Here is a 22,611-nt window from a genome sequence, read left to right on the forward strand (position 1 = left end):
TCTGCTGTGGCTTGGTGGGGGCTGGGCTGTCTATAGCCCTGGCTCCTGACCCTTCTTATGCCCCAAGTGGCAACTGGAATCAGAAGTCAGCAGCGGTTGGGGTGGGGTGGGAACGGAAGGCTTGGGGAGGGCAGGGTCAGGCAGGGAGAGTCTAGAGTAGGAGGGAGAGCTTGGGGCCAGGCCCAGGAGGAAGCTCCCAGGTTCAAGTTTGTCCCCAGCCACACAGCCCTCAGCACCTGTTCTTGGTGAAGTAGTTGGGATCAGAGCTGCTTTTCAAGAACGATCTGTTCTCAGGGACACCTGATAAGGGCCAGAGCAGGCCAGGTGCCACGGGGCAGCCCCTGGAGAATGTAGCGTGAACACCTGAGCGGCCAGCTAAGCACGCCCAGGTGTTCACAGGTACTGCTGCTCTGCATTTAGAAGTAAGAATTCACGTGACTGACTTGGGAGAACACCTCTTTGTGTAATTAGAGCACCTCGGCTTTGCCAGTCAGTCAACCACAAAGCATGGGCTGAGTTCTGCCACAAAATGCCAACATTGGGGCATGTGGCCCAGAGGGCAGCAGTGGGCCTTCAGGCCAGCTGATACTCTGAGTGATTGGGGTATGGAGGACGCTAGAACCTTCCTGGGCTTTGGTGTCTCCTCATCAGAGCAAGAATGGTAAGAGTGCCCACCTCCTGGGTTGCTCAGTGAGCATTCAATGAGGAAATGGCACCAAATGCTCGCAACAGTGCTGGCCAACGGATGCTGCCCCACCCTCCCTGTCACTGAGTCACCCTTACCCAGCTGTTTCTGTCTCAGTGTATATGTGCCCTGCGCTGTGTTCACCACTCATCTGTCCTCTCCCCACCCCCAGAACCTCAGCCCAGGAAGTTGGGGCTTTTTGTCTACTCTGTCACCCCATGTCCCGCATCAAGAATGGTGCCCTGGCACATGGCAGTGCTTGGTAAATATTGGTTGAGTGAAGCTTATGTGCTGGAGTAGAAGGTGGACCTCAAACAAGAAGTTGCAATGCTTTGAAGAAAATAAACAGAGAGGACGGATTGTATTGCCCAAGACGGTTGTGGGAAGGAGGCTCAGGGAGCAGGTAACATTTGAGCTGAAAGTCCAGGCATGAGAGGTGCCTTTTTAGGAGTCAAGGATGTGTTCCTGGTGTAGGGAACTCAGGTAGGTGCAGCATCCCAGGGGAGGCGGGAGGGAAGACCAAAGGGCGCCAGAGGCCCGGATGAGCCTTCAGGCTTTATTTAGAGAGTGAGGGGCCCCACGTTTTTGAGCGTTCACTCTGCTGTGATGCAGACTGAAGGGTAGGCTGGGCGTAGGGGACCCCTGAGCAGCTCTGAGCTAGACAGCAGCATTAGGGGCAGTGGGGTTAGAATTGTAGGGCTTGGGTGTTAGGTGCAGAGGTGAGGGTGGGAGGAGGTGCTCTTTCAGTCCTGGGCCCCACGCCTGCCATGCCATCCTCCCAGGCCTGGAACTGTATCCCCACTCCCACCCCCACTGCATTTTCTGGCCAGGCTGCACCTCCTGAAAGGCCATGGGCCCAACTGGAACCTGCTGCCTCTGGGGGAGGGGTTGTGTTGCCTGTTGCTAGGCACCCAGGTTCCGCCTGGCACTTGCGCAGTCATGCTGTGCACGCCATCCTTCCTGCTTTTGCTGCTCCCCCTGGCGATGCCTTCCCCGAGCTATGCCTGGTCACGGCCACTGTGGTACCAGGTGGGGCTGGACTTACAGCCCTGGGGGTGCCAGCCAAACAGCCTGGAGGGTTGCAGGGCCAGCCTGGGCTGCCCTGGCCACTGGATGGGACTGGGGGGGAACCACATCTACCCTTTGGCTGGGGTCACACTCACCTCCACCGCGTTGCTGCTGCTGATCAGCCGTAAGCTGCTGCAGAGGAGGCGCTCGCAGGCCGCCAAGAGCGAGGTGAGCACAGCACTGCTCCGTCCCCCACAGCCCCCTACATCCACTTATACCCAGTGAACTCATATCCTCCTACCCATGTCCTGGGGGCCTCCTGCTGCCCACCGCTCACACCCCAAGGTCCCTACATCCGAGCACACCCATCAGCCCCTGGCCATTCCTCATGGCCAGTACCTGCCCCCATCCGTCTCCCTTTAATATCCCTATTCTTCGTCCCACCCCCATGGGCCCCATGGCCACTGTAGTCCACAGCAGATCCCTCATCGCCCTCAGCCCCCCTTCCCAGGCCCTTCTCCCTTGTCAACTTCTGTCCCACCCCTCCGCTGTCACTCCTGCGTCTTTGTCCTAGCCTCAACATCCAAAGCAACCACTGGCCCCCCGGGATCCTGGAAACGGCACACCCTGATCTCAGACCGAACCCTACTCATCGGGGTCTTGCGCATGCTGGATGCCCTCCTTGGCCAGATCGAGGGCCACCTGCAGCATCTAGCCACCCAGCAGCCAATGCAAATAAAGGGGACTCCCACCTCCAATGGGTGACCCAACACGTGCCTCTCTGCTTGGTGGCCAGCGGGTGGGGGGTGGGGGCAGGAGGCAGGGAGAAGCTGGGGGCACTGAGCAAGGGTTCAGGCTCTGGAGTCACACTTGCCTCTCTGAGCTTCAGTTTCCTCATCTGCAAAATATGTCTGAGATACAGGGATTTTTGAGACAGAATCTGTAGGGTGTCTAATGTAATGTCTATACATAGTAGATGCTTGCTAAGTGCTTAGAGAAAAGACATTGGTGGCCTGCCAAGGGGCCTTGCTGATGGGTCTGGGGGGCCCAGAATGGGCGAAGGGATTGGAGAACCCCAAAATGGACATAAGGGGGCTAGGGACTGAGTGGCAAAGGTGATGGGGCAGGTGAAGGTAGGTGGGGGGAGTCCAGAGCTACCTGACTCAGAGCCCTCTCAGCAACCGCCTTTGATGTCCTCATTCAACTCTGCAGAGTTCCCAGAAGTGAAGGTCACTCCTGAGGGAGAGACGGACAAGCCGAGGAACAGCCGAGGGTGATGGAGGATTTGGGCCAACAGAAGAAACTCCAGAAGTCGTGCTGATCCCAAGGCAGCCCCCCGCTCGCCCTGTTGCCGCAGTGCTGAGTGTCCATGCTCGTCCGTGAGCGTGTGAGCATGTGTGGAACAGGTGTGCAGGGCGAGGGAACTGAAGGGAGGACTTTTATACGTTTTTGTACCTTTGTAACCAGAGAGATATGCTTATGTTATTTTTCAGCTTTTCTGTCACCTGGGGTTCTGAGACTGGGCTGGGAGAGGGAGGGGGACAGAGGGAAAGAGGTGCAGAGTTTGGCCCCATTTGGGTTCCTGGCAAATCATATGCTCTTTTCTCTCATCTTACTGGGGTAGATTCAGGCAAATGCACCCTCCCCTGCCCCCGCCCCCAGGTTGATCTGAATATTGTCAGAACCCAAAGTACAGAACCGATCTTTGCTTTTTCTTGGATGCCCCAAGGGCCAAACTTCTGGGACTGGGGGTTGGTCTTGGAAAGAGGGGTCCTCTGACCTCCTCTTGGGCTCACTCATGCTGCCCCTCCCCATGGACGTGGATGTTTATTATGTGGAGTCCTTGCCACTTACTGCCTTATGACCTACGACTGATGCTGTGGGTGCTGGTGGAGCAGCAGATGTCATGTTTACAGAGCAAGGCTTCCCTTTCTCCCACGGGGAGAGGCTCAGGCCTCTAATCAGACATTCCCTGCAAAGGGTGGGCCCAGGGGTCTTGATTCAGCCCCAGCCCCGGCTGTACGCAAAAGTTGTCTGTGGTGCCATTTGATTCCCTGACACTGCCCCCTGCTAGAATTTATTCTGAAGAGTGAGGTAGGAGGGAGAGCAAAGGGAGCAGAAACAAGGGAATTGGAGACACAGACTGTAGGTGCCACTGCCTCCCAAGTTTACAGGAACCGCCCTGGCCCTAGGTACCTGGGCTGCAGGAATAGACGCAGTTCCACCTCTCCTTTATTCTCTTTTAAAGGGAAAAACGACTGTTACGACCTGTTCACAAAACTCTTTTATTACTTTGTCTGATGTCTAAAACTGGGGACTTTTATTGTTACTTTGTTTACAGGTCCAGATTTAAAACACTTTAAAACTTTGTTTACACCTTAAAACTTTGAATTTTTATACTTTGTTTACAGTTGAGAATGTTTTTTTCCCTTTGTTTACAAGTGAAAAGTAGAGACAGTGGGAGAGGAGCTTGGAGGACCCACCTGTGAGGACCCTGGGCCTGGCCATATGGAGGGGTTTCTAACCCCTAGCTCTCCCAGGCCAAAGGTCAGCCCTGAGTCCCCTGCTCCCCTGCTGAACAGCAGACCCAGAAGGCATCCTCTGACCACTGGGAACAGTGGTGGTGTAGGATTGCGGGGCGGGGGCGGGGGGAGTGTGTGCAGACACCCCCTCCCCTATGCATACTTTTGGGAGGCAGTTTCCAAGGAGATTAAAAGTTCTACATTACTGACTGGTGCCAAATCCTGCCAGCCAGGACTGCAGCTCTCCTTACCCAGAGTGACCCCAGCCCTTGAAGGGTTGAGGGGTCCACTGTTGGGGAGAGAGAGATGTCCTTGCTATGTCCTAGGTTCTGTAGATGCCCCTCTCTGGGGGTCACCCCCTCTAGCCCCATGGCCCCCTTTCCTGTCTGTGTAAATTGTTCCGTGAAGCCGCGCTCTGTTTTGGGAATAAACTTCTATAGAAAATGTTTATTGCCTCTTTCTGTTTGGTGGGATCAGAGGATGGCTATGAATGATTCAAATCAAGCTGACCTTTGGGAGAAATCTGAGCACTGTCTTACCCCCCCGCCCCACCTCCACCCCCAAGAATATCCAGCTATTTATAGCCTATTTCATCGGAGATTTGGACCAGGTTCCCATCTTTCACTCTGAATTCTGGCCTATCACCTTGTGATTGGGGCCTGAAGTGTGAGCACAGGTGCAGGGAGTAAGGTCCCAAGGGAATGCCCCTCCTTCAAGGCAGCAACGTCCTGAGTCTTCAGGGCTGCAGCTTTAACCTGGCATTTGCCCTGGCCGGGGGTCAAACTAACCCTAGAAACTTTGTCCTTGCTAACCCTTCAGACTATTGATAGCTCTGACCCCTACCAGCCTGTCGGACTTGGAGCCGGCAGCAGCGATGTCGCGTTCTTCCACGGCTCCGCTCTGGCTGAAACCTTGGGGTTGGGGCAAGATGGTTGGGCTGTGCTATGTGTGGAGGAGGGGAACCTCAGACTCATTTCAGTTCTGGGTGTCCAGAGTTGAAGAGAGGCTTTGGGCACCTTGGGTCTCAGAGACATGCCCGATCTCAGGGGAAAAGCCTGAGAGTGGCGTCTTCAGAGGCATGACAGGCCCCATGGACCCGGATATCCTCCACAGAGAGCTAAGGCTCGGATCACTAGTCGCGCCCCCAGGCATCCTGCCCACTTGGGGGTGTCCCCTCCTCATCCCACAGGGAACCTCCGCAAGAAGTCAAGATCTGGTTCAGGGACCTGGGGCCGTGCGTCCCAGTTCTGCAGTTCCACCAGTTTCAGGCAGGATTGCTGGGCGAGCCACCTTGGGCGGCAGAAGCGAGGTCGAAGGGGAAGAAGGGGTTAAATTTTTTTCCACGGGGTTCTCCCCGCCCACAAAACGTCACTTAGGCCCCGCCCGAGCGCTCTGATTGGCCCAAGCCTTCCCCGTCCTGCCTGGGAATTGGTCGTTGGGTGCCTGCCGCAGACCTGGCCCCTGTCCCAGACCCGCCTTTCGGCAGGTAGCGGCCCCAAGCCTGAGCTGTTAGAACTGCGGGCACCTGGCAACGGGCCGGCCATGGGGCTGTCAGAAACGTCAGGGTGAGTGCAGGCGCAGCCCCAGATCCCCGTATCCGCGAGGCGCGGGCCGCGCCATGGCCCCCGCTCAGGCGCGCGGCCCGAGTTACTTCGCAAGGGGTACCGCCAAGTCAGGAGCAGCCATTTCCCGGTTGCAACGCCTCGGTTTACCTCTTTGCCAATTTTCGGCTGGAGGCTGCCCAACTGCAGCGAGGGACCGGGCGGGAGCAGGCTCGGTCCCAGCCCCTGAGTTCTGTGCGGAAAGCCGCTCGAGCGCCGCCTGAGGGCCAGCGGTGGGCCGCAGGGACGCGGCTCCGAGCGGAGGAGCCCCCGCCCAGGAGGTGCGCGGGTGGGGCGCCTTGGTGGCGAGAGTTCATGGCGGTGGTCTGAGTCACCCAGCTGTAGTACTGATCCGGGAATGAGCGCTCGGGTTCTGACCATGTGCTGTACAAGAGGGAGGAGCCAAGGACCTATGTCCCGCCCTCCAAGCACGGCGGGGGCGGGGGAGTGTGTGCAGACACCCCTCCCCTATGCATACTTTTGGGAGGCAGTTTCAAGGAGAATAATAGTTCTACATTACTGACTGGTGCCAAATCCTGCCAGCCAGGACTGCAGCTCTCCTTACCCAGAGTGACCCCAGCCCTTGAAGGGTTGAGGGGTCCACTGTTGGGGAGAGAGAGATGTCCTTGCTATGTCCTAGGTTCTGTAGATGCCCCTCTCTGGGGGTCACCCCCTCTAGCCCCATGGCCCCCTTTCCTGTCTGTGTAAATTGTTCCGTGAAGCCGCGCTCTGTTTTGGGAATAAACTTCTATAGAAAATGTTTATTGCCTCTTTCTGTTTGGTGGGATCAGAGGATGTCTATGAATGATTCAAATCAAGCTGACCTTTGGGAGAAATCTGAGCACTGTCTTACCCCCCCGCCCCACCTCCACCCCCAAGAATATCCAGCTATTTATAGCCTATTTCATCGGAGATTTGGACCAGGTTCCCATCTTTCACTCTGAATTCTGGCCTATCACCTTGTGATTGGGGCCTGAAGTGTGAGCACAGGTGCAGGGAGTAAGGTCCCAAGGGAATGCCCCTCCTTCAAGGCAGCAACGTCCTGAGTCTTCAGGGCTGCAGCTTTAACCTGGCATTTGCCCTGGCCGGGGGTCAAACTAACCCTAGAAACTTTGTCCTTGCTAACCCTTCAGACTATTGATAGCTCTGACCCCTACCAGCCTGTCGGACTTGGAGCCGGCAGCAGCGATGTCGCGTTCTTCCACGGCTCCGCTCTGGCTGAAACCTTGGGGTTGGGGCAAGATGGTTGGGCTGTGCTATGTGTGGAGGAGGGGAACCTCAGACTCATTTCAGTTCTGGGTGTCCAGAGTTGAAGAGAGGCTTTGGGCACCTTGGGTCTCAGAGACATGCCCGATCTCAGGGGAAAAGCCTGAGAGTGGCGTCTTCAGAGGCATGACAGGCCCCATGGACCCGGATATCCTCCACAGAGAGCTAAGGCTCGGATCACTAGTCGCGCCCCCAGGCATCCTGCCCACTTGGGGGTGTCCCCTCCTCATCCCACAGGGAACCTCCGCAAGAAGTCAAGATCTGGTTCAGGGACCTGGGGCCGTGCGTCCCAGTTCTGCAGTTCCACCAGTTTCAGGCAGGATTGCTGGGCGAGCCACCTTGGGCGGCAGAAGCGAGGTCGAAGGGGAAGAAGGGGTTAAATTTTTTTCCACGGGGTTCTCCCCGCCCACAAAACGTCACTTAGGCCCCGCCCGAGCGCTCTGATTGGCCCAAGCCTTCCCCGTCCTGCCTGGGAATTGGTCGTTGGGTGCCTGCCGCAGACCTGGCCCCTGTCCCAGACCCGCCTTTCGGCAGGTAGCGGCCCCAAGCCTGAGCTGTTAGAACTGCGGGCACCTGGCAACGGGCCGGCCATGGGGCTGTCAGAAACGTCAGGGTGAGTGCAGGCGCAGCCCCAGATCCCCGTATCCGCGAGGCGCGGGCCGCGCCATGGCCCCCGCTCAGGCGCGCGGCCCGAGTTACTTCGCAAGGGGTACCGCCAAGTCAGGAGCAGCCATTTCCCGGTTGCAACGCCTCGGTTTACCTCTTTGCCAATTTTCGGCTGGAGGCTGCCCAACTGCAGCGAGGGACCGGGCGGGAGCAGGCTCGGTCCCAGCCCCTGAGTTCTGTGCGGAAAGCCGCTCGAGCGCCGCCTGAGGGCCAGCGGTGGGCCGCAGGGACGCGGCTCCGAGCGGAGGAGCCCCCGCCCAGGAGGTGCGCGGGTGGGGCGCCTTGGTGGCGAGAGTTCATGGCGGTGGTCTGAGTCACCCAGCTGTAGTACTGATCCGGGAATGAGCGCTCGGGTTCTGACCATGTGCTGTACAAGAGGGAGGAGCCAAGGACCTATGTCCCGCCCTCCAAGCACGGCGGGGGCGGGGGGGGAAGTCCCTTTAGAAGACCTGAGTGACTCAAGGAGGAGGGGCGAGGGCCTCAAAGATCTCTGTGAGACAGCGATGTCAAGTCTCTGAGGGTTTTCCTGGTACCCACTCCACTTCCTCTACCAATCGGGACACCAAGGTTACAGGCCCTTCCCAGGTGAGTTCCTGCTCCTTGAGTGGGATCCTTCCCAAGGGTCAGAGCTACCTACAGATCAGAACTCGTCTGACAGTTGAAAGCTTTCTCAGCAGGGGAGACTTTTCTCCAGGTAAGATGTCCCTGTGAGATCTATTCCCAGGTGAGAGCTTTCTCCCATGCTAGGTGGGAGCCTCCCCGCAGGTCAGAGGTTCCCTTAGGTGAGAGTATGCTCCAGATCAGAACTTCACTGGCAGGTGAAAACTTTCCCAGATGGTGAAAGCTTCCCGCCAGGTAAAAGCACCCTCTCTAAGAGCTCCTCTTCCCAGGTGAGATCTACCAGAGCAGCTTTCCCCCAGGTGAGAGCTTTCTCCCATGCTAGGTGGGAGCCTCCCCGCAGGTCAGAGGTTCCCTTAGGTGAGAGTATGCTCCAGATCAGAACTTCACTGGCAGGTGAAAACTTTCCCAGATGGTGAAAGCTTCCCGCCAGGTAAAAGCACCCTCTCTAAGAGCTCCTCTTCCCAGGTGAGATCTACCAGAGCAGCTTTCCCCCAGGTGAGAGCTTCCGCCCAGGTGAGATTGCCCTGAGATCTATTCCCTGGTGAGATCTCCCTCTTCAGGTGGGAGCTGCTCTTTCCAGGTGGAAGCCTCTCCCTCCAGGTGAGACCCCTTTCTCTCCAGATGAGAGCCATCCCCTGGCTTTCCCAGATTAGACTGAGCTTGGCTACAACCTGGACCCTGGGGCTGGAGGCTCAGGGGTAATCTTAGAGGAGAGGGGCTCATCTGAAGAGGGGTGTGCCTGAAGAATTGTACCCCTGGTTTGCTGGACCCCGTCCTTTTATGTGTTCTCAGACAGCCAGCACAGGGGCTCATGTAGCAGCTGGGTAAGGACTCAGACTGGACAGGGATTGGCTGGGGAAGAGCAGAGGGCTGGGGGGATGGGGGGGAGACTGGGAGGGGCACTCAGCCTGGGACCTGTCCTGTAGAACACTCTGGGGCTAAGCAGCCACACCTGGGCTGGAGGTGTGGTCTGTGCTCATCCTGCTGTCTCTTTGTGGGGGACTTTAACCTAGCGAGACGCTTCCACCAGCCAAAGTACAGATACTGTCTCTGCCTGAGCATGGGTGTGGGGCCTGAGAGGCCAGCTGGGAGCTAGACCTACCTAGATCTTGGGGCCTAGAAAAGTCAGGGGGGTGACTTGCAGGATCTCAGCTCCTGCTCCCCGCACAAGAAATGCAGCTATAGTGAGGCCAAATAGGAACACCCACGGAGCCATAATAGGGGAGTCATACCACTATATTCTCGCTGGCGGCTGGCTGGTCGAGATGAAAGCAAACATCCGCCAATACCCCAACGAGGGGTCTTCCTGCACCTCAGTCTCATTGGTGTCCGGGAGAGACACAGGAAGTACGATCCACATGATCTGCAATCCACCATCCGTTTCTCTGCCAACCAACCCACCCCCACTTGCTAGCTGAAATCCGCGCTTCTCCGCTCCCAACCAACCAACCAGCCAACCCTCTAGCATAGCCATGGCAGTTATATTAGTGGCTAATGGCTAACCAGTAACAGCTGATGGTTAACTAGTTATAGCTGATGGCCATCCAATCACAGTTGATGGCCATCTACTACCTGAGCCAGCACCTTTCCACGTGAGGCCGAGAGCCTAGAAACTGCTCTCTGGGGCTCTGTCCCCACAGTGACTCTGGCCTGGACCCCAGTGTCTGGTGTATCAAGCTACATCCTATCCTGGCAGCCACTAAGACGCCCTGGCCAAGGTGAAGGGGAGGCCAGGGTCGGGGTGGCTTGAGCTGCCTCACCCTGTCATCTTGCAGTCTTAGAGGTACCACAGAAGGTGGTACTGCCCTCTGATGTGACCCGCTACCAGTTGGATGGGCTGCAGCCAGGCACTGAGTATCGCCTCACGCTCTACACTCTGCTGGAGGGCCGGGAGGTGGCCACACCTGCAACTGTGGTCCCCACTGGTGAGGACTCGGTGGTCCTGGCCAGGTGAGAGGGGAAGCTACAGGGAACCCAGGCTACCTCTCATGCTGTGCTCCCCACTAGGGCCAGAGCAGCCCGTGGGCCCGGTAACAGACCTACAGGCGACCGAGCTGCCTGGGCAACGGTGCAGTGCCCTGGAGCCCAGTTCCCGGTGCCACCGAGTACCGCATCACTGTACGCAGCATCCAGGGTGAGGTGGACACAGCCAGCACCTCCTGACACACACATTAAAATTCCAGCCCTCGGGGTCAGATTGTACCCTCCCCGCATCTCCTTCCACTCCTGCGTCTCCACAGCCTCTTCCTGTCTCCTGCTCTATTCGCCTCTCAAGACAGCAGAGTCCAGACCAGTCACAGGATCTGCTGCCCGCTGCTCTGCCCCACCCAGCTCTGCCTCCACTCCCTGCCCCATATCCCTGTCCATGGCTTTCACCCTTCTCCACAACTACAAGCTCAATCCCTGCCCTCCTTTTACCCTAGCTGTGACCACTGTCTACTGTGACCTCTCATCCCATGTCTCCATCCAGTACTGACCCTGTCACATTGCTGTCAAAAACCTGTCAACTCATATAGCTGCCCACTGATTTCTGTCATCCTACATCCCATGTCCCTGTCCCCTGACCCCCATGACCCTGTGTCCCCATTCATCACTGGCCCTTGTAAACCTGTGTCACTGTCCCCACTGACTTCTTTTTTCCGATGACCTCATCTCCCATCCTTTTCATCCCATGTCCCATCCCTCACTGGTCCTTTTCATTCTGTGTCTCTGTCCATCACTGACTGTCTGTGTCCCACATCCCGATGTCTCACTGACCTCTGCTCCCTTACCTTGCCTTCTCCCTTAGGGGTTGAGCGGACCCTGGTGCTTCCTGGGAGTCAGACCGCCTTTGACTTGGATGATGTCCGGGCTGGGCTGAGCTACACTGTGCGGGTGTCCGCTCGAGTTGGCGCCCGCGAGGGTGGTGTCAGCATCCTCACTGTCCGCAGGGGTGAGCACTGCAGGAGGCTTGTGGGGGACAACTGCCTCCCTCACTCAGTCCTAGTCTTGACCACTGACCTCTTGTTTTTAACCCCCAGAGCCGGAAACCTCACTTGCCATCCCAGGGCTGCGGGTCGTGGCATCAGATGCAACGCGAGTAAGGGTGGCCTGGGGACCTGTTCCTGGAGCCAGTGGATTTCGGATTAGCTGGAGGACAGACAGTGGTCAGTATAGGGTGAGTGGGAAGGTTGCTGAGGGGAACGATAGAGGGGCAGGCAGGTGCCATGCCAACACTTCCCTCTGACCCTAGGTCCAGAATCCAGCCAGACACTGCCCCGGGAATCTACTGCCACAGATATCATGGGGCTGCGGCCTGGGACCTCCTACCAGGTGTCTGTGTCAGCACTGCGAGGGAGAGAGGAGGGCCCCCCTGTGGTCGTCGTGGCTCAGACTGGTCAGGGCCTGCCCCTGCCCCTTGGCTCTCTACCTCCAGTGCCCTTTCAGACCCCCAGGCCTCCCATCTCAGACCCTTGCTTCTCCTCAGAACGCCAGTCTCCCCCTTCAGAGTCCCACTGCCTCCTCCCTCAGAGGCCTGCTTCTCCCTTCAGTCTCCCTTGCCTCCTCCTAAGCCCCTGCTTGGGTCAGATTCTTCTGCCTCTTCTGCCTGTGACCCCACTATCTTTGCTTTAGAATTTCCACCCTCTTATCTCTCAGGCCCCCACTGCCTTTTCTGCTGGACCCGACTTTCATTTTAGACTTACACTTTCTCCTTTGTCAGACCCCCTCACTGCCTCCTATTACCTCCATAGGAACCCTATTACCTTCTCTGTCAGACTCCCTTGCTCTCAGATTCCTATCACCTATCACCTCAGATTCCTACTATCCCCTCTATCAGAACCCCCACTTCTTCCCCCACCTGACCCATTCACTACCTTCTCTCTCAGATACCTGCCTCCTATTAGGCTTTGATAGTCTTCCCCTATTCGATGGCCTCCAATACCACCCCCGCCAGACCTTCTGCTGCCTCCCCCATCAGACTCCCCATTACCTCTTCCTGCAGACCCACTGGGCCCAGTGAGGAACGTCCATGTGACTCAAACTAGCAGCTCATCTGTCACCATTGCCTGGAACAGGTTTCCTGGTGCCACGGGATACAAGGTCTCCTGGCGCTCAGGCCATGGTAAGGGCCATAGGTTTTGGAGGGGACCAGAGGTTTTGGAGGGTCATGGGGGTTCTGGGTGGAATGGTGGCTGGGAGTTTCTAAGGGGTCCGGGTGGGGCACTGGAGGGCAAAGTCTGACTAGCCCTGGAGCTGCCTCCATCCTCACTTTCAGGCCCAGAGAAATCGCAGTTGGTTTCTGGCGAAGCCACGATGGCTGAACTGGATGGGCTGGAGCCAGGTACTGAGTACCTGGTGCACGTGTGGGCCCACGTGGCTGGTGTGGAGGGGACCCCTGCTTCTCTGGTTGTGAAGACCGGTGAGTGGACCCTGGCCAGATGCTACCCACATCTCACTGGCTACCCCCCCCGCTGTGTATTCCTGACTGCTCCAGCTGCCCACTCCATCACTACTCAGTAACTTCTCTTCCCACACTGACCCCACATTGACTAAGTGTCCACCCACAGTGACCACACTGCCTGCCCCAAGGCACTGACCTCACCTCCTCCCTCTCATGGCTTTCCGACACTGATCTGTCCACACTAACCCCGTGCTGAACTTCAGACCTCCCTGTATTGCCCATGCCTGCACTACCACTCTGTTTTGTGTCAGCCATCTGGTGGTCCCTGACGCCTTACCCTGCCTCTGCCCCCAGACCCGGTGCCCGTGGGCAGTGTGTCAAAGCTGCAGATCCTGAATGCTTCCAGTGATGTTCTGAGGATCACCTGGGTGGGGGTCCCTGGAGCCACAGCCTACAGACTGGCCTGGGGCCAGAGTGAAGGTATGCTTCCTTAACCCCGCCTTTGTCCTCCCTGCTCAGGACTGTCCCCTCTGGTCAGCTACCCCCACCCCTAACCGTTGCCCCATGTTCGCCTGGCCAGGTGGCCCCACGAGACAACAGATGCTCCCCGGAAACACGGACTCCGCAGAAATACGGGGCCTGGAAGGCGGAGTCAGCTACTCGGTGCAGTGACTGCACTGGTCGGGGACCGTGAGGAGCACCTGTCTCCATTGTCGTCACCACACGTAGGCGGAGCTTGGTTTGGGGCGAGCCTTGGATTGGTGGCCTGGACGGTTTGGAGGCGGGGTTTGGAATAGGGACCAGAGATTGGTAGTAAACCTGTGGGGGCGGGGTCTGAGGGCCTAAAACCTGGAATAGGCAGAGGCGGTGCGTGTTCCAGGGTTGGTCTGGGATTGGCGGAGGGACTAGTGGGAACGAAGCCTCCCTAATTTCTGTGCTTTCTCTCAAGCGCCTGAAGTTCCGCCGGCCCTGGAGACCCTTCGTGTAGTGCAGCGAGGGGAGCACTCGCTGAGGTTGCGCTGGCAACCGGTGTCCGGGGCACACGGCTACCGTCTGCGTTGGCGACCTGAGGGTAAGAAGTGCCCCCGGTAGGGGTTAGGGACCACTGGGGATAGGGCCGTGGGCGGGGTCGCCAAGTGGGCGAGGTCAGTGAAAGTGGGCAGGGTCTGTCAGTTGGGTCTGCGACCTTCCGGAGATTAGTCAACCAGGTGGGTGAGATCGATGAGGGTCATTTGGGCAGAGTCAGTAAAATGGGTCAGTGAGGATGGGGACTATCAGTCAGGAGGGTGGAACTGGTTATCAAGGGTCAGTCAGTGAGGCTGGTGGGGTCATCGTCACTAAGGTAGGTGAGGGTCAGTGAGGTGGGCGTGTCCGTTAATGCCGGGCTGTAGCATCCTCCCACGTGCCTCCAGCCCCGACCCTCACATTTGCCCCAGGTGGCCAGGAACAGTCCCGGGTTCTGGGGCCAGAGCTCAGCAGCTATGAACTGGACGGGCTGGAGCCAGCCACCCCATACCGCATATGGCTGAGTGTCTTGTGGCCGGCTGGAGAAGGGCCCCCCACCGAAGTGACTGCATACACTGGTGAGCCCAGAGGGCCCCCTTCCCTGGTGTGCTCTTCCCCCCACTGGTGACCCCCCTGATTTCCTGCACTCCTGCTGTAGCCACTCTATCACGTCTGATCCTGGGGTGACCTCCGTATGACTTACCATGACACTTCCTTCACTAAAATGAACCTGCCCCAGGATCTCCTTAGATCTCTCCCCTCTGGATTCTCAGGACAGATTCTGATCCCTGGTCTTTAATCTCGCCTTCAGAGTCACCTCGTGTCCCAAGCACTGAACTACGTGTGGTAGACACCTCAGTTGACTCAGTGACTCTGGCCTGAGGTGGAGATGTGGGGGAGGTTGGGCCAGGGGTGCCCTCACTGTGTCTCTGGTCTTGCCACCCCAGACCGAGGGACACACAGGTACTGCTGGCCACGACAGAGACAATGGAGCTGAGGAGGCGTGACTACAAGGTGGAGCGGCCACTGTTGAACCAGGAACAGCTGGAGGAGCTGGGGCGCTGGGGCGCAGCAACTGGGACCCGCCAGTGGCGAACCTGGTTGCAGTAAGGCTGAGCGGGTGAGGGAGAAGGGGACACGGGCAGGACTTAGGTAGCCCACGTACTTAATACCTGCCCTTGTATCCCTAGGTGTTCCCATGCTCGGGCCCGAGCCCTTCTGCTCCAGCACCTCCCGGTTTTGGTCTGGCTACCCCGGTATCCTGTGCGTGAGTGGCTCCTGGGCGACCTCTTGTCTGGCCTGAGTGTGGCCATTATGCAGCTACCGCAGGGTGAGCCAGCTCTGATCCAGAGGCTGTACCTTCAGCTTTTGGGACCCTTCGAGGTCCTGCGCTTGAAGTCCCCCACCCAACCCCCCCAAAAAGAATCCCTGCAGCCATGCCCCCTGCCCCTGGAACTATGGCCTATGACCGAGAGCTGGGATTCCCTCATCCTTTCAAGGCCTGGCCTCCAAGTCTCCATTGCTACCATTCCACCTCCAGGCCTGGCCTATGCCCTCCTGGCTGGACTGCCCCCCGTGTTTGGCCTCTACAGCTCCTTCTACCCTGTCTTTATCTACTTCCTGTTTGGCACTTCCCGACACATCTCTGTGGGTGAGTGGAGCCAGGCCCAGTCTTGCAGGAGAATGCCCGTATCCCCCATGGAGGACAGGGTGAGGGAGGGCTGAGCAGGGCAAGGGGACTTAGGGAAGAAGTCAGCATTGGTACTGGGCCCCTGGGAGACTGGCCCAAGGGTCATTCCCAGGCAGGACTAGACCTCTGAGCGAGGGGCTGCAGGTCCAGGAGGATGCAGGTGGGTGAAGCAATTTGAGGGGCCCATACTTGGCAGGGCCTGAGAGCCTGAAACAGGCTGTGCCCCCTTCCACCTTTCACAAGAGGAGAGGTCCTGAGCCAATGGATACAGTGGGCGAGGCAGCTGATGCCAACATTTCTCGCACCCTCAGGAGCCCTTGAGCTCAGCACTGCCTGTATGGCACAGCGTAGTCTGAGGACATTTGTCTAGAACTGGACGTCTCCTGGCCTCTCTCTTAAGATCAGGACTCCAGGGTAGGGCAGTGTCCTCTCCCATTGAGACATGCCCTGACGGGTCCCTGCAGGCACCTTTGCTGTCATGTCCGTGATGGTAGGCAGTGTGACAGAATCCTTGGCCCCAGACGAGGCCTTCCTGCAGGGCTCGAACTCCACAGTCGATGAGGCTGCCAGAGACGCTGCCCGGGTACAGCTGGCCTCCACACTCAGTGTCCTGGTGGGCCTCTTCCAGGTACAAAGCAGACAGGAATGTGGGACCCCACCCCACGGCCAACCCCATGCCCACCCCTGTCTGCCAGTTCCCCTGAGGGTCTGACTGTCACCGTCTTCCTCATCCCATCCCCCTCGGATCCCCCCTGCTCTGGGCTCTGCTCCAGCCACCCCGGGAATCCCCTGACTGCCCCTGGCCACCCCACAGGTGGGGCTGGGTCTGGTCCATTTCGGCTTCGTCGTCACCTATCTGTCAGAGCCTCTGGTCCGTGGCTACACCACAGCCGCGTCTGTGCAGGTCTTCGTCTCGCAACTCAAGTATGTGTTTGGCCTTCATCTGAGCAGCACGTCTGGGCCATTGTCCCTCATCTATGTGAGTGAGGGGGGCGATGGGGGAATTGCCCCATGACCTTGAGTGCTGGCTGTGACCCCGCCTCCCCTCAGACAGTGGTAGAGGTCTGCCAGAAGCTGCCCCAGAGCGTGATTGGCACCGTGGTCACCGCAATTGTGGCAGGGGTGGCCCTTGTGCTGGTGAAGCTGTTGAATGACAAGCTGCAGCGACACCTGCCCCTGCCGCTTCCTGGGGAACTGTTCACGGTTAGGAGTCTGGGGGGGGCAGGCAGGGGAAAGGGGCAAGTGAGCCTATATCCTTGTGGGCGTCCCCCAGGTATTTAAAGATTAATTGGAATGGGCACTGGTGAGAGTTCCTGGGGGGGGCACAGCAGAAAGCCCCATGTTGGCATCTTCCCACCCCGTCAGCGTCTCCTCTTTCCCCAAACGGTGGTGTCTGTTTCTCACCCTGTCGCCGATTTCCCCTTACTCCTCTGAAGGTTCTGCTTCGGGCCTCCCGTCCTTCTTCATCCCCAGAGTGGTTTCTCCATCCCCCCCACCAACCATCCCCCTCCTGTGTTGCCAGCGCCTCCCTCCTCTGACCCTGTCTTCTCTCCCCAGCTCATTGGGGCCACAGGCATCTCGTACGGTGTCGGCCTGAAGCACCGATTCGGGGTGGATGTTGTGGGCCACATCCCTGCAGGGTGAGCTCTGGCCCCTGGAGGTCAGGGCGGGAGGGTGGCCAGGCCCAGCAGCTTCCTTTGGCCTCACAATGTCCCTCACAGGCTGGCTCCCCCAGTGGCCCCCAGCCCCCAGCTGTTCGCAGAGCTTGTGGGAAAGGCCTTCACCATTGCTGTGGTTGGCTTTGCTATTGCCATCTCGCTGGGGAAGATCTTCGCCTTGAGGCATGGCTACCGAGTGGACAGCAATCAGGTCTGAGGGACAGGAGGTGGGACATGTAGGGGACAACCTGGCATACAAGAGACCCCAGGGCCTGGGGGGATAGAGTTACAGGTGGGATGGAGGGAAACAGCAGCAAACAGGTGTTCTGGGCCATGTGGGGGTCTGAGGGTGGGAGAGGAGGACACCTGGGACCGCAGACAAGTCTCTGGATGCTACTGAGTGGCAATGTGTAGGCCTAGACACAGTGGCACAGTGACCAGGCACTGCTGGTGAAGTCTCCTCACACCTGGGCTCCCCCAACAGGAGCTGGTGGCCCTCGGTCTCAGTAACCTCATCGGGGCATCTTCCAGTGCTTCCCTGTGAGCTGCTCCATGTCTCGGAGCCTGGTACAGGAGAGCACTGGGGCAACACAGGTGAGCCTCAGGTGTGGGCGGGCAGCACACCTGTGTTCACACAAACTGCTTCAGGTGATCCCACCCACGCTCACCTTCCTCCCTCCGCCCTACAGGTGGCCGGAGCCGTCTCCTCCCTCTTCATCCTCATTATCATAGTCAAACTTGGGGAACTCTTCCAAGACCTGCCCAAGGTGAGTTCCCATCTCTGCCCAAACAGGTTTAAGGGCCTTGGTCAGGCCAAGGGCTCAGATCAGTCAGGTCCCAGGTAAGGGGAAGGGATATAAAGTCATGCCCTGTTTTTCAAGGTTGAGATCTTTGGGGTGAGATTTGCAGCCAAGGGTCAGGAGTTAGAACCTGTCAGAGTGAGATCCAAGTTGTCAGGTTCGGGGGAGGTGGTGGTTGGGTCGTTTGGGATTCTGCCCAGGTGCTTGGGTTCAGTCCGGCCCACGCTGGGGGTCAGGGTTGTGAGCATCTGGGCACCTTTCAGCAGCCCCGGTGACACCGCCCCCCGCCCCGCAGGCAGTCCTGGCAGCCACCATTATTGTGAACCTAAAGGGCATGCTGAAGCAGTTCACCGACATATGCTCCCTCTGGAAGGCAAATCGTGTGGATCTGGTGAGAGGCCTCGGAGCCCGGCGGAAACAGGGGCCTTCAGCTCCAGGCCCCTCTAGACCCTGTTGACTGCTGCCTTTCTGTTTTTAGCTCATCTGGCTGGTGACCTTTGTAGCCACCATCCTGCTGAACCTGGACCTGGGCCTGGCAGTGGCAGTGGTCTTCTCCCTGCTGCTACTGGTGGTCCGCATGCAGCTGTGAGTCACGCCTCTTGTTCCCCCCTTCCAGTGGTGAGGGATGAGGTCCACACTGGCTCCCCCCAGCTTTCCCACATCTCGGGGGTTACCCTAGGCTCCTAGTACCCCCTCATCGCCCCCTTTCCTCATGCCCCCCCCACCACGCTCAAAATTTCCTTCACAGGCCCCACTATTCTGTCCTGGGGCAGGTGCCAGACACAGATATTTACAGAGACGTGGCAGAGTTCTCAGAGGTGAGTGGCAGGGCTGAGCAGGAAGAAGGCGTGGATGTGGTGGGACAGAGGCAGAAAGGGCCTTTGTCAGAGGCAGAAAGTGCCTTTGTCAGTCCCTTCCACGCCCGATAAGGACAGCAGGGGTTAGGGGCACTTTGGGCCTTGGAATTTCAGGGGAGGAATTTGGGTCTAGGACCCTAACTCAGAGTAGGAGGGACTAGGAAGGGACAGGGGAAGAGTGGACAGAGATGGACCTAGGGGCCAGGACAAGCTGTCTTGGAGCCAGCAGTACAAGCCCCATCCTGCCTAGCAGCCCTGGGTCAGGAATGTCTGAGGTGCAGAATCCTGGGGCACGGGGTGCCAGGGAGGCTGTTTCTTGATCTGATGGAGTCATTAAATCTCTATCATTCGTGGGCCTCCTTGCCAAGCACTGGGAACAGAGGTGGGGTCTCTGCAATAAACAAGCCCATCCCCCTGACATGGAGCCTTGAAGGCTGAGCACAGTATGATCAGGCAGAGTGACAGAAGGTCACGAGGGGGAGCAGCTCAGATGGATGGAAAGGGAGATACAGGGGTGGCACAATGTACAGGCCTGAACACTGAGCAGAAACCTGGGCTGTGCCCTGAATGGGGTGGGAGCTGGGGAAGACGTGGTTGGCATGGCAGCTGAGGAGGGGCTCTGGCTGCGTGGAGCACACAGAAAGCAGATCACAGGGCCGGGTCAGAGACCCAAGGGGAGAGCTAAAAGCCACGGAAACCTAGCGTGGGTGGTGGGAGATGGGGAGGGAGAGGTGTAGGATGTACGGGGGAAGCCTGACAGGCAGCCGAGGGCCTGGGCGGAGGGTGGGAGCAGGACAAGAAGTCAGGGTGACACGGCCGTGCTGGCTGGGGAGCAGAGGGTTGGGGTGGCAGGTACTGGGGCACACGGGGGAGGAAAGGCAGGAGAACAAGGTGCAGCCAGCAGAGAGAGAGGGCTCAGCCACCCCCACCCTGTCCCACCCCCAGGCCAGGGAGGTTCCAGGCGTGAAGGTGTTCCGCTCCTCAGCCACCATGTGCTTTGCCAATGCCGAGCTCTACAGTGACGCGCTGAAGCAGAGGGTGAGGCCGGGGTCCCCAGGGAGAGTGTGAGAGGGTCCCTCGCCTCCCCAGAGTGCCCACATCTCCTTCCCTGACATTTGCCTCCAGTGCGGTGTGGATGTCGACCACCTCATCTCCCAGAAGAAGAAGCTGCTGAGGAAGCAGGAGCTAAAGCTGAAGCGAATGCAGAAGGAGAAGCTCCAGAAACAGGCAGGGGCCCCTTTGAGCAGTGACTCCTGCCCCTGTCCTGCTGCTGACCCCACCCAGCCTTCCTCCCAGCCTCCTGGGCTCCGGACTGCTCGTCCTCATTCTTTACCCCTTCTCCTTTCTCCCTGCTGCCCCCAGGAACCCTGCTTTACTCCCTTGGCAAGTCTGCTCTTGGCGGGTTTTGTTTTTCTCCCACCTTCTGAGCCACTGACAGCGTGAACCATCACAGTCCTCTTCCATCTATGGCTGTTCCGAAAGCTGGTCAAAACCCTACAGCCTCAGCCTGGCCCCACTCCCAAGCTTTGGTTCTTGGCCTGCCTAACTGTCCAAAGCCAGGGCGAGACACTGGGTCTGCCTGGCACGGCTATTATATGGCAGCTGGGACAACTCTCTTCTGTCCCCCTCTTCCCTGGCCTAGACTGCTGCCTCCAAGTGCACTTCCGCTTCCAATGTCAACACCAGTGACGGAGACATTGAGAGCAACAATGTGGAGGGCTCCAAGGCCAAGGTGAGGCTGACAGACGGGCCAGCCATGAACTGCAGAGATTGTCAGAGATCCAGACATTTCCTGTGAGGAAAGTCATGGACCTGCCCCTGTGGGTTCAAGGTGGTTGTGCCAGTGGCAGGAGGCATGGGATGAGAGATCAGATACTCGACAGAAGAATCTCTAGTGATGTGCCATAGAATTCTACTGTGGCTTCTTGTCTGTGATCTGAGGCCTTGATGAAGACCTTGAATTTGGGAGTCCACAAGCCCCCACAGGCTGTGCTCATGGGGGTGGGGGGTGGAAATGATCAAAGGGGATGCCAAGCTCAATTAGAGACCCAGGCAGGGTGCTGAGGTGCCTGTGTGTGCACGTGTGTGCGTGTCTCTTCTGGTCTGTCCCTTGGCCCCCAACCCACTCCACCCGGCTGACTGAGGATGGGGCACAGTCTTCCAGCACCCTCCCTTCTTAAGTGTCCCTATTAAGCCTGGCCCAGGAGGTAATAGCAGGATATACATATCTGGGTGTCCCTCCTGTCTGCATCCAGGAGGCTCCCCATGTCCACATCCTCATGTGTCCCCTACATGCCCCCTCTGTGTTTATGTTTATATGCTTGCTCCATGTCTGACCCTGTGTGTCCCTACATGTCTGCATATTCTCTGCCTTTGTCCCCTCATGGGCGGCCCTTGCAGTGTGTCTGGTTCCCCAGCAGGCGAGCGCAGAGAGTAAGCTAGAGGATACAGCAGCCCATGGCCAAGAAGATGGCAAGGCCCCAGATCTGCTCACACTGAAGGCCCTGGGCCTGTCTCAGCCGGGCTTCCACAGCCTCGTCTTGGACCTGGGCGCCCTCTCCTTTGTGGATACTGTGTGCCTCAAGAGCCTGAAGAATGTAAGGGGTTGGGGGAGGACAAGGCCCCTCGAGCCTCTACCTTGACCCAATAACTAACTCTAAGAGCACCTAAGCCTTCTGACCCCCAAACCCTCTGAGCTTCCCCTCTAAGCTCCCTTTCTCCCCCTCTGCCTGAATCCCCCCCTGGGAGCCCCTGAGCATCCGTCTGAATCCGGCCCTCTTTTCTGCTGCAGATTTTCCGTGACTTCCGGGAGATCGAGGTGGAGGTGTACATGGCCGCCTGCCACAGTGCGTAGGGGTGGGGTTGGGGGCCCACAAGAGTGTTTCAGGAAGAGGGTGGGGCTCTGCCAGACAGCACAAGGAAAAAGTTTTTCTCTGAAACTGGAGGTCACAGGTTTTCTGGGAGGCAGAAGTCAAGAGTCAAGAGTGAGGGAGGGTTGAGCTGGAGCCTCGGGTGGAAGTTGGGGTGACGTGTGTGACTCAGGGCATTCTGCTGCTGAGTGGGGGTGGGATTCCTGGTGGTGCTCTGCGTCAGGGGAGACCTACTCCTCGCCCACAGCTCCTGTGGTCGCCCAGCTCGAGGCTGGGCAGTTCTTGATGCATCCATCACTAAGCAGCATCTCTTTGCCTCTGTCCACGACGCTGTCATCTTTGCCCTCCAACACCCGAGGTCCAACCAAGTCAGCCCTGTGTTGGTGAGATGAGCTCTGGTCCACTGAGCTCTGTTTGTTTATCTACTGCTTTTCCCCACCCTGATCCCAGCTCCAGGAGTCCCCGCCCTTCCTGGATGCCTCTGACCCCAGTGGCATGCCCTCTTGCCTTTAGATGAAGCTTCTCCTGGAGCAGGGGTTGCTGTCCAGGGGGGAGGGCTGATATGCCCTTGGGTAACTGACGGGAGCCTCCCTTCGTCTGCCTGCTCAGGTTACCAAACTTTGACCATGCTGCCTTACTGCCTGAGACTGCCCACTTCTGGAGGGTATGATGGGGCACCCATGAGAACCCACTCCTGCGCCGCCTCCAGATGTCACCCAGGAGTCCCCTCAGTACACACACACAGACACAACTCAGGGAGGGAGGTCCTGAGACTCCAAGCGCAGTGCTCTAGGCCTGGGATGGGGCCCTGGCCAGGTCAGGGGAGTATGAGTGTTTTCACCCTCAGGAATAAAGACTCATTTGCCAATACCAGGCTCTGCTGTGGCTTGGTGGGGGCTGGGCTGTCTATAGCCCTGGCTCCTGACCCTTCTTATGCCCCAAGTGGCAACTGGAATCAGAAGTCAGCAGCGGTTGGGGTGG

The 22,611-nt window shown here is 58.2% G+C and overlaps 3 protein-coding genes across 3 annotated transcripts; all 3 read left to right on the forward strand.

Moving 5' to 3' along the window:
• The first annotated feature begins 392 nt into the window (after positions 1 to 392).
• On the forward strand, positions 393 to 2,458 carry LOC141567155 (transmembrane protein 89-like). Its single transcript, XM_074312389.1, has 2 exons — positions 393 to 1,916; positions 2,268 to 2,458. The coding sequence occupies exons 1-2, from the start codon at positions 1,625 to 1,627 to the stop codon at positions 2,456 to 2,458; spliced, it is 483 nt and encodes a 160-aa protein (XP_074168490.1). The 5' UTR covers positions 393 to 1,624.
• A 4,818-nt stretch (positions 2,459 to 7,276) lies between these two features.
• On the forward strand, positions 7,277 to 22,498 carry LOC141567154 (solute carrier family 26 member 6-like). The gene is given in 23 exon segments (XM_074312385.1): positions 7,277 to 7,695; positions 14,703 to 14,861; positions 14,946 to 15,085; positions 15,296 to 15,406; positions 15,910 to 16,073; positions 16,260 to 16,424; positions 16,496 to 16,648; positions 17,003 to 17,085; positions 17,167 to 17,314; positions 17,588 to 17,618; positions 17,621 to 17,697; positions 17,793 to 17,870; positions 18,199 to 18,294; positions 18,382 to 18,488; positions 18,652 to 18,721; positions 19,706 to 19,798; positions 19,886 to 19,987; positions 20,403 to 20,492; positions 21,181 to 21,357; positions 21,552 to 21,606; positions 21,878 to 21,910; positions 21,913 to 22,013; positions 22,240 to 22,498. Coding segments are annotated over 23 exon segments (2,271 nt in total). The 5' UTR covers positions 7,277 to 7,672; the 3' UTR covers positions 22,255 to 22,498.
• LOC141567185 (collagen alpha-1(VII) chain-like) lies at positions 7,749 to 14,637 on the forward strand. The gene is given in 18 exon segments (XM_074312717.1): positions 7,749 to 7,791; positions 8,639 to 8,668; positions 8,835 to 8,882; positions 10,145 to 10,294; positions 10,377 to 10,437; positions 10,439 to 10,503; positions 11,158 to 11,301; positions 11,390 to 11,515; positions 11,602 to 11,745; positions 12,352 to 12,471; positions 12,625 to 12,768; positions 13,105 to 13,230; positions 13,331 to 13,414; positions 13,417 to 13,440; positions 13,443 to 13,475; positions 13,700 to 13,822; positions 14,187 to 14,333; positions 14,567 to 14,637. Coding segments are annotated over 18 exon segments (1,683 nt in total).
• Positions 22,499 to 22,611: the final 113 nt, after the last annotated feature.

The sequence above is a fragment of the Rhinolophus sinicus genome, linkage group LG10, assembly GCF_036562045.2.
Source record: "Rhinolophus sinicus isolate RSC01 linkage group LG10, ASM3656204v1, whole genome shotgun sequence".
NCBI lineage: Eukaryota > Metazoa > Chordata > Mammalia > Chiroptera > Rhinolophidae > Rhinolophus > Rhinolophus sinicus.

Excerpts from the sequence above, each read along its gene's own strand:
- LOC141567155 (XM_074312389.1), top strand. The coding sequence starts at position 1,625 with ATGCTGTGCACGCCATCCTTCCTGCTTTTGCTGCTCCCCCTGGCGATG. Across the intron at positions 1,917-2,267 it reads GCGCTCGCAGGCCGCCAAGA|CCTCAACATCCAAAGCAACC; the intron begins GCGAGGTGAGCA and ends TCTTTGTCCTAG.